The following is a 16,613-nucleotide window of genomic DNA, read 5'->3' on the forward strand; positions in this document are numbered from 1 at the left end:
CTGCAATCACATGCAGTAATGCCCTACAGTATCCATTATCAAATGTTAATTCTACAATGTTTTGTAAATCCAATTTACCTTTTCATCTGGCTGTGTAAGGATGAAACCCTGAAGCTTCTGGTCAAGAACTGTATTTGACAGTACAGAATAAACCTCAGACCTCGTTTTGCTAGTAACACCATGGTTGTTGGCTCCATTTCTGCAGAGATCACATACAGTTCAGTGAGAGCATACATTTTTTTGTAAGTATAATAGGGCTTTTGACATCTCTATTGTCTTCGATCTTCTCTCCGGCTGTGTGTCTAGTGTTCCAGAGGAGAACTACCAGCACAAGCTGGCTGGCAGCGTGGGGCTGCCCATGTGTCAGGCCCTGCTGGAGTACGACCAGGGCAACTACAGCCGTGCCGTGGAGCTCCTGCTGCCCATACGCTACCGCATGATGGAGATAGGAGGCAGTGACGCGCAGGTGAGCCCCCATTTTGTGAACCATCGGGGGGTTTTCAGGAGCTCTATGGGCTTTGAAACCTACGCCTGGAGTAAAAAGCATGTTCAATAGGGAATGTGCTTTTGGAAGTGCTTTTTAGACCAGGAATAGATATAATCTATGTCAGAAAAAAGGACCTTTGACGTACACTCACTGAGGCATTCAGGCTATGGCAGTCTGTTTCTAATAGGCCTATGGAAATGTAAAGCACAGGGTTAAATGATTTATCACTCATTGCATTGTGTCAATTTAACCATAATGCAATCGTCCTTAGGCGCTGTTCATAGGAAAACAATCCTTATTTAGGTACAACCATAGAAATAAGAATGAATGGGCTTGGAAGCTCTGACCCTGGCAATTGACTGGTAAACTCATGGGTACACTCAATGGCTGCCTGGTATTGTGATGCAATAATTCCCATGGTAATTTGGAATGTTCTATCAACTGATGCTGGATTGACATTTAAATGATGCCAACTGATGTGGCTCATGTAATGTCAGTAGAGATGACTCAACAAATCACAGCACAGATTGAAGGGTACTCTTCCTGCTTTTACTTCCTGGCATGGGTACTGTACACTCAAAATGGCTGCCAGTATACCCTGGCATTGGTACTGTACACTCAAAATGGCTGCCAGTATACCCTGGCATGGGTACTGTACACTCAAAATGGCTGCCAGTATACCCATTATGTTATCTTTGACCTGAATGGAGATGCCCTTTCTATTCATTCTTATTTCTATGGGTACAACAGCAGGGTCGTATTCACTTGGCAAGAAACGGAAGCAAACGGGCAGGTGCTACCCGAACTTGTCCAATAAGAAGTTTTTTTCCCGTTGCACAACCTTTTGAAATGGTGTGCCCTAGTGAACATGATCCAGAGGGGTAGACACAGTATGTTCTGTGGTAAAACATATGTTGGGTCTAGTGTGTATTGTAATTGCCTTGTTTGTTCCATTTCTCAGAGAGACGTCTTTAATCTGCTGCTGATTCACGCAGCAATGAAGTCAGGAGTGACTCATCACCAGAAATTGGCCAGGTAAAACACGTTGATGGGCTGCCTCCAATGGAAAGCCTTTTTGCTCCGATTTGCTGTGTTATTAGCCCCGCGGTCACTTCAATACTGTGTCACTGTGATTGGACATTGACGTAGATGCCGAGCATGTTTCTTTCTCAAAATAGACATTGATGAGAAAAAAGTGTTAGGTTCTGAACAAACAGAGTTGACTCAAACGCACAACTAGTAAAAATTCTAACCCATTTTATTCAACCCACTGGGTGCCTCAGCTGCAATCACACTTTGCACATGATCAAACAACCATTTATATGTCAAGATGAGATTAGGGGTGTAACTTCTCAACTGCTATCTGTTGCCCAATACTGCCTCACTGTTGTGCTGTTGTCTTTGTTGATCGAGCCGTCTGGTAGCAGCTACTCTTTATCCGGTCACTTCTCCATGATGTTTACAAGTGACGCTCTATTCACCTTACTCAACAGACCTCGGTCATACTCTGTTTCCCTTTTCTCTCATAGTAACTTTTCATACACAGAGTTCCTATTCACCCTTCATTGATCCTTGACACGTGCATTTATTATACGTGTAACGTAATCAATAACTTCTGATTATAATGACAGGAATACGTTTTTCAAGTTAGAACCCAACAAAAGTGAATGGCTCAATACACAATATTGATTTCTCTGTACAATATAATACACATGACTAAGAAAATGGTCCTCTGTCCAGTACGATTTTATTTTCTCTGGTCTTCTGCTCCCTGTGCGTCCTCGTTAGGGGAGTAGAAGTAACAATATCTTGATAGTGCAATCTTGACTGTTGAATTTCATCAGTATGTTCTCATGGCTAAGCTTGTCCTTATTGACACCCCTGAAGTCTGTAAAATGCAAGCGTGTCTGGGTGCAATACAGACACAATTATCTGTATACTGTATCTACTGATTACCGTTGCAGAGTGCCTTTTGTTCTCCAGTTAGATGTTCTACTTAAAGAACTCAATCTAGAACTGTACTTTTTGTCTTGTGCTGTCCTCCTGGAGATGTCTGTTGGTGGAGCGTGAGGCAGCTAAGCCCAACTCTCCCCTCACTGACCGGCTGATCCAGAGAGCCCATGTCCTGCATGCCTAGCCTGTGTAGCCTGGGCACAGAGGGCCTAAAGCTGGATGTCACTGAGTCTGGACCAGGGGCTACTGCAGAGGTACCCTCCCCAAATTGACTGGATGTGTGGCTGAAGAATGTGGCCTTTATTCTTGAGGTTCATGGACCTAATAGAAATGATCATCTGTATCGTCAACATGGTCAATATCCAATGATGTTTTCTATAACTTCAACGTTTGTGAAAATGTTATGTTCAATTGAATGTTCTGTAACACAACATTTACAGTATGTCAAATAGCACGTTATATTAGCAAACACACTTTGAAATAAATAATACATAATTTTCACAAAAGAATATCCTCATGTCATATTTAAAATCATGTATACATAAACACTTCCAATGTCAGCCTTTAGTCATCTCTGTCCAGCATATAATAACACACTTCCATACGGTCTATACAGCACACCACTAAACCAGATGCTCCGAAGGCTGTGTAATGAAACCGTAGATGGATGTCCTTTGTTAACTGGAGTGGCCAGTAGTTCTTCTCTCTGTTCTCTCCTAGTTATTCTGTTATTTTCTGTGTCGGTCGGGCCATCCTCTTCTCACAACACTGAGCTGATCTCATCCTGGATCTGAGAGATGAGGATCTGGGAGAGCACAATGCCTGCAATCTGATAGAGACAAGAACACACTCCGTCTGCGTCCCAAATAGCAACCTATTCCCTACACAGTGCACTAGTTTTGTCCCGAGCCCAGTATGTGGAATAGGGTCTCATTTGGGTCGCAGGCTGGGTGCTAACTCACTCCCAACACCGCCACTCACTTACTGAAGTAAGTCTCTTAAATAAAGCTTACTAAGAACAGTCTGTGAAGGTCAACACTTGCGTGGCTTTACCATGCACAGTGGATACAATTCTATTGCTTAGCACATTTCATCTAACATCTGGATGAAAACAGTCTGCAGAGTCTGATAGTTATTCTTTGACCTTAACACATTGTGTTTGTTTTAACTTGCATCAATAGGAGCATTTTTTGTGCAAGTGATCACAGCATCGGGTGATGTAAACAACAGTTAAATAAATGAAGAGACGGGGAAAGTATTGACTCCTGCTCTTGAATACGACGCCACATCAAAGCTGTTGGAATTGTAAGGCAATTGTTTTGATGTGACTCGTGGGTAATTTACACACTTCCCTCTCGGAGGAGACCAAATCAGTGGAATATCAGAGCGAGGGATAGAGAGAAAAAGGGATAGATGGAGAGACTGTAGTGGGAGAGAGGTGACAGATTAGAGAGTAGTGAGCAGCCCCGTTCATTAGTGACCGTACAAACTGCACACAGCACTCTGAGAAATGAGCTACTGTACCAGCAGACAAGAGTGGGTGAGTCATACAACTTAATTAAACACCAACTTAAATTATCCCACATTTTGAAAGCTTTCAAGGCTATTATAGGGATGTGATTCATGAGTGTCTCACACTCAGGATGTGAGGGAATATAGGCATGGATAATATCTTGCATGATGTGGTAAGTAGGCCACCATCTCAGTGGTGGGTTTTATCATCCCAACCTGAATCTAAAATCTGCCTGTGCCTCATTTTTGTTGTATGCAGACCTACTATGAGAAGCCGGTGTTCCCCACTCCACCTTTGTATGTAGCCCTTGTGCATGGGTTACCTGAGGCAGGGAGAGACCCAGAGCTAGAGCCCCCACCAATAGCAGGTGGGACTCAATCCACAGAACCGCCCTGTCTGCACAACCCACTGGATAGATGGACTTGGTGGCCTCCAGGTAGTTCTGAGTCTGGACCCCAAAGCCACACATGGTGTTGATCACAACCTGTACAGAGACAAAATAACATTAAGACTTCATACATAAGCAATCATGATGCACTGTTGACTCAAAGAGAATTACATTGTAATAACATGTGGTTGATTATAATTCAATCATATCTAGTTTGATGAATTGAATCTGTTCTAATTACCATGTAGTTACAGCATGTGAGCTGCAGGTTATAGCACTACCTCGGTTCTTATGTTTAGTTAATGGGTTTCTGATCGCGTTGTAAACGGTGAGAAATCTATGCTTTTGTCTGTAGATCTCCATTTAAGTGTTTTAATTCTCTCCAGTAATGAGGGTAATGTCAGCATTTATACATAATGACCTGTGTGTGTGTGTAAGTCTATATCTGTAAGTTTAGCGACCTTAACCCATCCGCTGCGAATTCAGGGATTGGCCCCTACCGGGACTCGAACCCAGGTCCAGCGACTGTCAACCCAACACCTTAACTGTTACACCAAGGGACCCAAACCCCTTGACCAGGCTGCTGTCGGGTTAACGTACATACAGTGCATTCAGAAATAACCCCAAAATGCACATACCACATGTCAAAGTGGAATAATATTTTTTACAAGGTAATCAAATGAAAAGCTGAAATGTCGAGTCAAGTATTCAACCCCTTTTTTTATGGCAAGCCTAAATAAGTTCAGGAGTAAACATTTGCTTAAGCAGTCGCAGGTTGCATGGACTCACTCTGTGTGCATTAAGCGTTTAACACAGTCATAAAAAATGATCTCATCTCTGTACCCCACACATTCAATTTCCCTCAGTCGAGCAGGGAATTTCGAACACAGATTTAACCAATTCCTCACAAAGAAGGGCACTTATTGGTAGATGGGTAAAAACATTTGAACGCAAACATTAAATATCCCTTTGAACATGGTGAAGTTATTAATTACGCATTGGATGGTGTATCAATACACTAAGTCACTACAAAGATATAGGTGTCCATCGAATCGGTGGCCGGAGAGGAAGGAAACTGCTCAGGGATTTCATCATGAGCCCAATGGTGAAACAAACAAGAGTTGAATTAATGTGAGAGGAGAACTGAGGATGGATCAAAAACATGGTAGTTACTCCACAGTAGTGGAGAGGGTAGAAAGTTTTAAGTTCCTCGGCGTACACATCACGGACAAACTGAAATGGTCCAACCACACCGATAGCGTGGTGAAGAAGGCGCAACAGCGCCTCTTCAACCTCAGGAGGCTGAAGAAATTTGGCTTGTCACCAAAAACACTCACAAACTTTTACAGATGCACAATCGAGAGCATCCTGTCGGGCTGTATCACCGCCTGGTACGGCAACTGCTCCGCCCATAACCGTAAGGCTCTCCAGAGGGTAGTGAGGTCTGCACAACGCATCACCGGGTGCAAACTACCTGCCCTCCAGGACACCTACACCACCCGATGTCACAGGAAGGCCATAAAGATCATCAAGGATAACCACCCAAGCCACTGCCTGTTCACCCCGCTATCATCCAGAAGGCGAGGTCAGTACAGGTGCATCAAAGCAGGGACCGAGAGACAGAAGCTGTTTTTCAATCTCAAGGCCATCAGACTGTTAAACAGCCATCACTAACATTGAGTGGCTGCTGCCAACATACTGACTCAACTCTAGCCACTTTAATAATGGAAAAATGGATGTAATAAATGTATCACTAGCCACTATAAACAATGCCACTTCATATAATGTGTACATACCCTACATTAATCATCTCATATGTATATACTGTACTCTATACCATCTACTGCATCTTGCCATCTTGCTGTAATGTATCACTAGCCACTTTAAACAATGCCACTTCATATAATGTTTACATACCCTACATTACTCATCCCATATGTATATACTGTACTCAATACCATATACTTCATCTTGCCTATGCCGTTCTATACCATCACTCATTCATATATTTTTTTATGTACATATTCTTATTCATTCCTTTACACTTGTGTGTATAAGGTAATTGTTGTGAAATTGTTAGGTTATATTACTCGTTGGATATTACTGCATTGTCGGAACTAGAAGCACAAGCATTTCGCTACTCTCACATTAACATCTGCTAACCCTGTGTATGTGACAAAAAAATAGATTTGATTTGACAATATTAACCTAAATGACAATGAAAAGAGAGAAGCCTCTACAGAATAAAAATATTCCAAAACATGCATACTTTGTTTGTTTGTTATAAGGCAGTAAAGTAAAACTGCAATAAATGTGGCAAAGAAATTAACTTAATGTCCTGAATACAAAGTGTTATGTTTAGGGCAAATCCAACACAACATCACTAAGTACCACTCTTCATATTTTCAAGCATGGTGGTGGCTACATGTTATGGGTTATGCTTGTCATCAGCAAGGGTGTTTTTTAGGATAAAATCCTAGAGGGAAAACCTGGTTCAGTCTGCTTTCAGACAGACACTGGGAGACAAATTCACCTTTCAGCAGGACAATAACCTAAAACAAGGCCAAATACACACTGAATTTACAAAACATGAGGATTGAACACATTTGCCCTCAGAACAGCCTCACTTAGTCGGGGCATGGACTCTACAAGATGTCGAAAGCATTCCACAGGGATGCTGGCCCATGTTGACTCCAATGCTTCCCACAGTTGTCACGTTTGCTGGATGTCCTTTGGTTGGTGGACCATTCTTGAAACACACAGGAAACTGTTGAATGTGAAAAACCCAGAACTGTTGCAATTCTTCTTCTCAATTGTCTCAAGGCTTCAAAATACTTCTTTAACTGGTCTCCTCCCCTTCATCTACACTGATTGAAGTGGATTTAACAAGTGACATCAAGAAGGGATCATAGCGTTCACCTGGTCAGTCTGTCATGGAAAGAGCAGGTGTTCTTAATGTTTTATACACTCGGTGTACACTGGAGTTGCTTACCAATACGACATTGAATGTTCCTGAGTGTCTTAGTTACAGTTTTGACTTAAATCGGCTTAAATCTATGGCAAGACTGTCTCGCAATGATCAACAACCAATTGGAGAGCGCTTGAAGAATAAATAAAAAAATTGAAAGTGCAAATATTGTACAATCCAGGTGTGCAAAGCTCTTAGAGATTTACCCAGAAAGACTCACAGCTGTAATCGCTGCCCAAGGTAATTCTAACATGTATTGCCTCAGGGGTGTGAATACTTATGTAAATGAGATTTCTGTTTTCAGTTTCAATAAGTTGGCAAACATTTCATTATGGGGTATTGTGTGTAGATTATTATTATATATATTTTTTGAATTCAGGCTGTGACAACAAAATGTGGAATAAGTAAAAGGGTATGAATACTTTCTGAATGCACTGTATGTATGTTCTGAGCCCCCACCCACCTCTCCTGGTACGGGGGTGCAGCAGGAGTAAGGGACAGCACAGCGCTCAGAGCTGGGGTTCCCCTGGGTGCAGTTGAAGTACAGGTTCCATGACCAGTCAGTGTAGTTGTTCCAGCCGCAGCACTTGAACTGAGAGAAGGAGAAATATAAGGAAAAGGGACATTAGAAACATTGTCTGGTACATTCTCTCACTCTCCACTCCTCCTGGGAGGACCCGCCAGCAGCCGAAGTGTGCCCGTATGTGCAGATGGGTGAACACGCGAGGGGAGACGCAGAATGCGTTGAACAGCATGTTACTCAGGGGCTTTCATGTGGAAAGCCTGATTGAAGCTGGGATAACGGAACTTTTGATCTGCGGTCACTCTGTGGTGTCCTGGTTAACATGCTAAATCAACCTCCCCAACGGGAACAGGTCAGTTGCAAAGACTTCAAAATGGCGTTGTATGCCTATTGGGTCTCGCTGTAATGGACTCAACCTGGGTGTGATGTGGTTAAACTTATTAAGAGAAAATAGCATGTTATGTAAGTGGAATAGATTACCTCTATCTGAATGTAGTGTAATAGATTACCTCTCTGAATGTGGTGTAATAGATTACCTCTCTCTGAATGTAGTGGAATAGATTACCTCTCTCTGAATGTAGTGTAATAGATTACCTCTCTCTGAATGTAGTCCATGAGGTTCTGCAGATCCAGGTCATCCCTGTAGTGCACGATGGCTTTATTCACGAACTTCCCCAGAGCGTCTGGTGTCTGGGGTTACAGAGCAGAAGGAGGACAGGTATGTAAAGTACTATGTTCATGTAAATCGGCTTGTTTGATTATGGGAATGGCCCCTAGGGGACGTTCTGAGAGAGCATTACGTAGGGGCCCTGGGGCTGGAATAGATGGCTCTTAATGTGCTATGACGGCTGTAATAACATATGCTTTAGAGTGGTAATAAGCCCGCGGTCCCCCTGGAGAATATCCCCCCTCTACCCCTACCTCCCCTCTCCCTTCCTCGCTGTCTGTCACCCGCAGCATGCCTCTAGGCACCTCCCGAATGTCATTAACGGCAAACGTCCTAGAAGAGATCTTGTTGAAATTGAACATTTGGTTCCACTTTGAAGTGACAGAGCGTTTGAATCATTTAGCGGATGGGGAGAGGATGCTGCGAGTGTGGTTAAACTGCCCTGTTTTAGCAGCGAAGGGAGCGCAGACACGAAGACAGCACAGAGAGAGAGTAGGAACTAGACAGACACCAGGCTGTAGGCGCAGTACCAGACCCCAGGAAGTGTAGAAACAGTACCTGGTCTGAATAGAAGAAGCCCAGGACAGCTATGGCCAGCTGAGTGAGGAAGACCAGAGTCAGACTGAAGGAGAACTGGAGAAGAAGAGAGACGTTACAGAGATGGTATTCTGTCAGAGGTAGGTAGGTACAGAGTTGCACATAAGTGCTATTTCCAGTCCTGACCTTTTAACGTTCTCCAATAGAGGGAAAAGGTTGTTGTACTGAATATCGTTTAGGAGCACCTTCTTCCTACCGTCTTCATATTTATTGTGTCAAGGTGGCTTGAATATGAAAAGCTTGGCCTTACCGTCTTGAGAAGGTGAATGTTTTCTCGCAGGGCTCCGATGCAGCCGCAGAAGGTTATGAAGAACATGACTACGCCCACCACGATCAGGATGACTGCTGGGTCGATCAGGAACGTGTCTCTGACCGTGTCTGCAAGAGACGAACACAGACAACCGTGTGGTGTGACCCACTAACACAACCTACTATGAGCTGGGGGATCTTTCTGGGCACCTCCACTGGGGATTAATTTCACAGTTTCACAGTGATATTGGAATGAATGAAAAGCAAACCATGTCATAAAGTTAAGATTGCAGAAAGCTTTGGGTATTGATTCATATTTTCAGATACAGATGCATGGCTTGGAATATGCAGAATAAAATGGGTCATACCTGTTGCTTTTTGAACCTTTGCATATACCCCTATAGCAACAATCAGCAAGGAGAAGACCTGAAAGAGGACAATAAATCTGATATGCATAAAATCTCCTCAAAATAGTAATAATACAACTTTTTTTAGATCAGGAAACCCTTAACAGTTAATAACTTTAGGGCTCTATTCAATCCGCATCATGGAAGTTCAGCTTTACAGCGTGATTGAAATTTAAAGGCAATGTTCCCGCTTTAGTCGGAGACTGCATTTATGATAAACGCTGCATATGTCGGCTCAATCTGAAATTACCTTTTACATTTCTATTGTGGAATCCATTACACTTCAGCCTGACAGATTGAATAGAGCCCTTAAAATACTGTTTTTTGTTTTTGTTGCTGCAGTTATCAACCCTGGGTTTAGGGCTATTCACCAAATCAGTCGAGCCTTGCCTTCAATTTTTCTTTCCATTTATATTTTGGGAATTGTCTGAAATTGTCAGCTTTTGCTGTGTAGTTTCATCTTTGCCAAACTAATCTCAGACAGAAGATTTGATAGTTGTTCCAGCTCTTCATTGTATTTCTATTCTTTTTTTGGCAGACAGACTTTGGGCTACCCTATTCTTGGAGCTAGAGTCCTTGGAGCTAGCCCTTGTCAGTAGGTGGTGTACTCTGTCAAAAAGCACAGCCCTGAAGGAGTTAAGAGTTCTGTTTTCAAAATCTATTTCCCAAATGATTGTTATACCACCTTGTATGATTTGTCTTTTGTTTACAGACCCCCTGATTGGCTTCCTGATGGCCAATAGTGTGTGGTTCTGAGAGAGCTTCTACACCGTAGGATCTCTCTGTGAAATTAATTGCACAAGCTCCTATTTAAACATACAAAATTGGTTGTCTCATACTGCTTTGTCTCGTTGAAATAAAAAATATGTTTTGCAAGAGAGACTTGCATTGACCATTAACAATCGTGGACGTCTTTGCTTGATAGATAGTATGGTTTGTTTGCGAGGAGGATCTGTGTGGGTTATTCACACCAAGGACACATGAGAGAATTCAAATGGTTTGTTTTGCGCTGTCTTTCCATCATGGAATCATCAACGTCTGAAAAGAGTTGCTGTCATAATCGTCTTGGTTGGAGAGCAATACCTAGCAACAGTGTACTTTTCCATTTACAACCTCTAGATAATACATCCACACACAACACAGTTTGATTGGAGCTCCAGTGTTTTCAAGGTCATCAAATAAATCAATACCATAATTGTTGCTCTTAGGTTGCCTTTGATGTCCTGGCTGGCTGGCTGAAACATGGCTATTGTATAGAATTGGTCTGTGCTGGCCTCCTGAGTGGTGCAGCAATCTAAGACACTGCATCACGGTGCTAGTGGCGTTACTACAGACCCGGGTTCATTCCCGGGCTGTGCCACTACCGGCCGTGGCCGGGAGTCCCATAGGACAGCGCACAATTGGCCCAGCGTCGTCCGGGTTAGGTTTGGCCCGGGGGAACTTTACTTGGCTCATCGCGCCCTAGGGACTCCTTGTGGTGGGCCGGGTTCCTGCAGGCTGACCCCCGGTCGCCAGTTGACCGGTGTTTCCTCCGACACATTGGTGCGGCTGGCTTCTGGGTTAAGAGAGCGGGTGTTTAGAAGTCTGGTTAGGTGGGTCATGTTTTGGAGGACGCATGACTCCACGTTCGCCTCACCTGAGCCCAATGGGGAGTTGCAGGGATTAGACAAGATCGTAATTGGGGAGAAAAATAATAATAAAAAACTGTCTCGGTGCTGGGAATAAGGGACACTGGTGAAAGTATTCCAGATATGTTTCCAGGCTTTGAACAGGGAGAAACGGTCCTGTATCCTGGGTGGATTGTGTTGGGGCGGCCTGAGCCCCTGACTAAGCTGAGCCAGGCCAGGGGTACGAGACCGGAACAAAAGGCTGTAGCACTGCAGTACAGGGCCTGTCCAGATAAACACACACAACTAGCCCAGTGATGTTTGGCTGCCACCGGTCCCCTGGCCTGGACGGTTCAATAACACACTCTGCACATCTCTGTTCTCTCTGTTTGTCTAGACATGGATAAAGAAGGATTGATAGAGCTGTGATATCACAGGTTACAATATATTCCCGATGGGATTTGCTCCTGCACAAAGAGCCAATGGAACTTCAATGCGACTCCCATCCCGTGAGTGCTTCGTCTCTCGTCTATCACATAATCTCTGCCCTATCCTTTATCTTATTGTAGCTGTCTGCTTCACCCAATGAGATAAAAACCCAGTGTTATCTCTATGGCTTCAACACCATGCACCAGCATCAAGCCCCCTGTCTATCTGCCGCATGGCCGCACACTCACAATGACGACATGGTCATGTGAGCTTTAGGACAGCCATTCAGCCCCTGTGCTTGGTAGAAGAGATAATCAGTCTATAGGAGACATCAGACAATATGCTCTTTAACAAACGGTGGTGTTGAAGACTTACCAGACACACAAGCTCTTCATTGAATAAACACAATACTGGCTAAATAGCTTGGACTGTAGGCTTTAGGTCTACACTACAACAAACTTGTAACTTTGGTCATGTTAAAGATAACCATTCCTCATCACATTTAACAATTTAGTGTACATTTTACACCACCCCTAAGACTTCCAGCAAGTTTTGAGGAATAATTAACGGTGCAAAGTTCATGAAGAACCATTGAAATGAGACAGTAAATTTCACCCACAACGTGTCAGATTGATATATTGTTGGTGTGAATGTCGACATTTTACAGTTGTGAATTATCTAAACAGGGAGCGTCTGCCAGCTGTTTGCAGCCCAGGAAACCTTTCGGAGTTATATCTCTGCATGTTTAATTCATGAGCGTTTAGCTTGAGAGCGTATTTCTCTGTATTTCAGAGGTGCAGCATTCTGTTGCTCAGTAGTTTGTACACTGCCTACTGTACATTACATACATCTACAGCCAGATCACTGGTGCTTAAGGGCTTGTTTGTTACAGTATGTTAGAGGTCTTCAGCCGAGTGGCTCCACTTACCCAGAACAAGAAGCTGAAAAAGAACAGGAAGTACCTTATCCAAGGGTTGATGAAGGAAAAAGTCTCGGCTCGGTTAAGATTCAATTTCCTATCCATTTTTGTTATTTTCTATGCTCCAAAAAATGTAAATATACCCAGATAACTTAAGTCTTCCTTGGGAAAGAGGTCTTCTGACCTCAATGGCACGTCCCGGTTAAATAAAAGTTAATAAATGAAATAAAACCTCCAAAAACACACACAGAAATGCCTAGTCCAACCCCAGAGATATTTGACCACCATACGAATCAGCTTCTGTGTAAAGTTTGCAGTGGCTGCTGCCTAAAAAGGGGGGCTAGCAGCTGTGACGCTGCCCTGCCATGGCTGGTAAGCACCAGAACTGTCCTGCAAGCCCAGGAATCAGGTTACACAAAATATCTGTGGCCTCAGTGCTGCTGAATGGCCCATTGGCCCAGGAGCTTTAATGTATTGTCTGTCACTCTCAATAAACAACCTGGTCTTTTTATATATAATACTTATGTTAATGAGACATTTCTGTATTTAATTTTCAATAAATGTACAAACATTTCTAAAAACATGTTTTCACTGAGGGACCTTACAGATAATTGAATGTGTGGGGTACAGAGTTGAGGTAGTCATAAAAAATGTATATATATATATATATAAATGGGTCCTAAAATACAAAATCAAATAGCTAAATGATCCATAGCATGACCATCATGATCCATAGCATGACCATCTTAAAACAATTCCATATGTCAGCTTAGCACCCCCCCCCCCCCCCAAAATGTCTTAGACTAAAGAAGTAAGTAACCATACCATACTTAACATAAACTAATTTGAGTGTTCGGGATTTACTGTTACTGTGTTACGTCTAGTCTGAGACCAGGCTACAGTAAAGGACTACAGTGTAGCCTTATGAGAGTAGCCTACAACAAGAGAAACATCTAGTCAAACCAAGTCCCTGTGATCAATAATCACATGTGGGTATATATAGGTTGTCTAGGCCCTAGGGGCCGGACATTGTGTATTGACAGTGGGGCCGGAATCTAAAGCAATTGCTTTTTTAGTCTTCAGCGTTTTACCGTAAATGCGATCTCTGTGAATGTCAGGGAAATTGCCTTTAAAAGGCACATTGTTGCTATTGCAATGCGCTTGACAACAAAGGGCCTCTGATGGAATCCTGGCCAAAGTTTTACAACACCAGAGCATTCTCTGTAGGCTGTCACATTTTCTGGTTTCTTAGTATGGGCCTACCCAATGAAAGTGGCCTTCAACAATGTGTCAATGTAAATTTGACCTAAAAAAAAAGCATCCTCATGTCCTGCTCTCTCTCCCTGTAGACTTAAGTTAACACCTGCTGTTGGGATGTTGTGGTCCCCATTGAACCCCAGTGTGTGATGCCCTCTGTGCTGGTTATTGGATCTTGCCCTGGATGCTCTTAGGCTCATCCAGTCTCAGACAGGTGATCCAGTCTGAGACTGGACAGGAAAAGGTAGTGAGGTCATCAAGCAGTCCACACTCAGGCTGCTGGACCAGTTTTGATTGTGCCCACATTGTAGCTGTTGCATCTACACATGGTAGTGAAATGTGTCTCTTATAAGTCCACTGTGTCCGCATTGGCTGAATCCTAAATCACGCCCTTCCCCTCAGCCCTCCATTTGCACGTTCACAAGAATTTGGAAAAGAATAATGGTCAAATGCTGCACAATCCAGGTGTTGAAAGCTCTTAGAGACTTACCCAGAAAGACCCACAGCTATAAGAGCTGCCAAAGGTGCTTCTACAAAGTATTGACTCGTGTGAATACTTATGTTAATGAGATATTTCTGTATTTAATTTTCAATAAATGTACAAATATTTCTAAAAACATGTTTTCACCGAGGGACCTTACAGATAATTATATGTGTGGGGTACAGAGATGAGGTAGTCATAAAAAAATTATGTTAAACACTATTAAACACACTTGTGTGACTTGTTAAGAAAAATGTTACACCTGAACTTGTTTAGTCTTCCCATAACAAGGTAGTTGAATATTTATTGACTCAAGACATTTCAGCTTTTCAATTTTTATTAATATGTAAACATTTCTGAAAACCTAATTCCGCTCTGACATTATGGGGTATTGTGTGTAGGCCAGTGACACAGTCACAATTTAATCAATTTTAAATTCAGGCTACAACATAACAAAATGTGGAAAAATCAAGGGGTGTGGATACCTTCTGAGGGCACGTTGACTTTTTCCACATTTTGATACGTTACAGCCTTATTTTAAAATCCATTAAACAAATATGTATTTATCAATCTACATAATGGGAAAACAGTTTTCTAGAAATGTTTGCAAATATATAAAAAAAATTAAACAGGAATACCTTATTTACATAAGTAAATTGAGCTCAGGTGCATCCTGTTTCCATTGATCCTCCTTGAGATGTTTCTACAACTTGATTGGACTCCACCTGTGGTAAATTCAATTGATTGGACATGATTTGGGAAGGCACACACCTGTCTATATAAGGTCCCACAGTTGACAGTCCTTGGCAGAGCAAAAACCAAGCCATGAGGTCGAAGAAATTGTCTGTAGAGTGCTGAGACAGGATTGTGTTGAGGCACAGATCTGGGTAAGGGTGCCAAAAATCATCTGCAGCATTGAAGGTCCCCAAGAACACAGTGGCCTCCATCATTCTTAAATAGAAGAAGTTTGGAACCACCAAGACTTCCTAGAGCTGGCCAAACTGAGCAATCAGGGGAAAGGCCCTTAGGGAGGTTACCAAGAACTCAATGGTCACTCTGATAGACTTCCTCTGTGGAGATGGGAGAACCTTCCAGAAGGACAACCATCTCTGCACAACTCCACCAATCAGGCCTTTATGGTAGAGTAGCCACATGGAAGTCACTCCTCAGTAAAAGGCACATGCCTCAACTGGCAGCTTCATTAAATAGTACCCACACCAGTCTCAACGTCAACAGTGAAGAGGCGACTCCTGGATGCTGGCATTCTAGGCAGATTTGCAACAAAAAAGCCATACAGTTGAAGTCGGAAGTTTTTTCAAACACATTCAAACTCGTTTTTCAACCACTCCACACAGTTCTTGTTAACAAACTATAGTTTTGGCAAGTCGGTTAGCACATCTACTTTGTGCATGACAAGTAATTTTTCCAACAATTGTTTACCAACAGATTATTTCACTTATTCACTGTATCACAATTCCAGTGGGTCAGAAGTTTACATATACTAAGTTGACTGTGCCTTTAAACAGCGTGGAAAATTCCATTAAAGGATATCATGGCTTTAGAAGCTTCTGATAGGCATAAAAGGCATAATTTGAGTCAATTGGAGGTGTACCTGTGAATGTATTTCAAGGCCTACCTTCAAAGTCAGTGCCTCTTTGTTTTGACATCATGGGAAAATCAAAAGAAATCAGCCAAGACCTCAGAAAAATAATTGTAGACCTCCATAAGTCTGGTTCATCCTTGGGAACAATTTCCAAATGCCTGAAGGTACCATGTTCATCTGTACAAAAAATAGTACACAAGTATAAACACCATGGGACCATGCAGCTGTCATACCGCTCAGGAAGGAGACGCGTTCTTTGGTGTGAAAAATGCAAATCAATTCCAGAACAACAGCAAAGGACCTTGTGAAGATGCTGGATGAAACAGGTACAAAAGTATCTATATCCACAGTAAATTGAGTCCTATATCGACATAACCTGAAAGGCCGCTCAGCAAGGAAGAAGCCACTGCTCCAAAACCGCCATAAAAAAAGCCAGACTACGGTTTGCAAATGCACATGTGGACAAAGATCGTACTTTTTGGAGAAATGTCCTCTGGTCTGATGAAACAAATATAGAACTCTTTGGCCATAATGACCATCGTTATGTTTGGAGGAAAAAGGGGGA

The 16,613-nt window shown here is 42.6% G+C and overlaps 2 protein-coding genes across 4 annotated transcripts in view; one reads left to right on the forward strand and one right to left on the reverse strand.

Moving 5' to 3' along the window:
* Positions 1-2,946, forward strand: part of ttc38 (tetratricopeptide repeat domain 38) — a 21,392-nt gene extending 18,446 nt beyond the window's left edge. For both annotated transcript variants that reach the window (XM_071343850.1, XM_071343851.1), the window contains 3 exons: positions 307-466; positions 1,449-1,522; positions 2,537-2,946. In XM_071343850.1, the coding sequence (XP_071199951.1) occupies positions 307-466; positions 1,449-1,522; positions 2,537-2,624 (322 nt within the window). In that variant the 3' untranslated portion in view covers positions 2,625-2,946. The remainder of the gene's footprint in view (positions 1-306; positions 467-1,448; positions 1,523-2,536) is intronic.
* On the reverse strand, positions 1,725-13,043 carry tspan33b (tetraspanin 33b). Of its 2 annotated transcripts, none has more exons than XM_071343852.1 (8): positions 12,717-13,043; positions 9,714-9,771; positions 9,347-9,474; positions 9,058-9,132; positions 8,427-8,522; positions 7,773-7,901; positions 4,276-4,437; positions 1,725-3,269 (listed from the first exon to the last, which is right to left on the reverse strand). In XM_071343852.1, the coding sequence occupies exons 1-8, from the start codon at positions 12,810-12,812 to the stop codon at positions 3,201-3,203; spliced, it is 813 nt and encodes a 270-aa protein (XP_071199953.1). In that variant the 5' UTR covers positions 12,813-13,043; the 3' UTR covers positions 1,725-3,200. The 2 variants fall into 2 exon arrangements, with proteins under 2 accessions (XP_071199953.1, XP_071199954.1); XM_071343853.1 differs by having other exon boundaries at positions 12,751-13,040.
* Between the last annotated feature and the right edge of the window lie 3,570 nt (positions 13,044-16,613).

Source organism: Salvelinus alpinus, chromosome 15 (genome assembly GCF_045679555.1).
Source record: "Salvelinus alpinus chromosome 15, SLU_Salpinus.1, whole genome shotgun sequence".
NCBI classification, from domain to species: Eukaryota; Metazoa; Chordata; class Actinopteri; order Salmoniformes; family Salmonidae; genus Salvelinus; species Salvelinus alpinus.

What these genes read in the sequence shown, in the direction of transcription:
- tspan33b (XM_071343852.1), bottom strand. Translation starts at nt 12,812, where the DNA reads ATGGATAGGAAATTGAATCTTAACCGAGCCGAGACTTTTTCCTTCATC. An exon ending in AAAGGTTCAAAAAGCAACAG is followed by an intron (nt 9,475 to 9,713) that starts GTATGACCCATT and finishes CGTCTCTTGCAG; the next exon opens with ACACGGTCAGAGACACGTTC. An exon ending in GCACCCCCGTACCAGGAGAG is followed by an intron (nt 4,438 to 7,772) that starts GTGGGTGGGGGC and finishes GTCTCTGTACAG; the next exon opens with GTTGTGATCAACACCATGTG.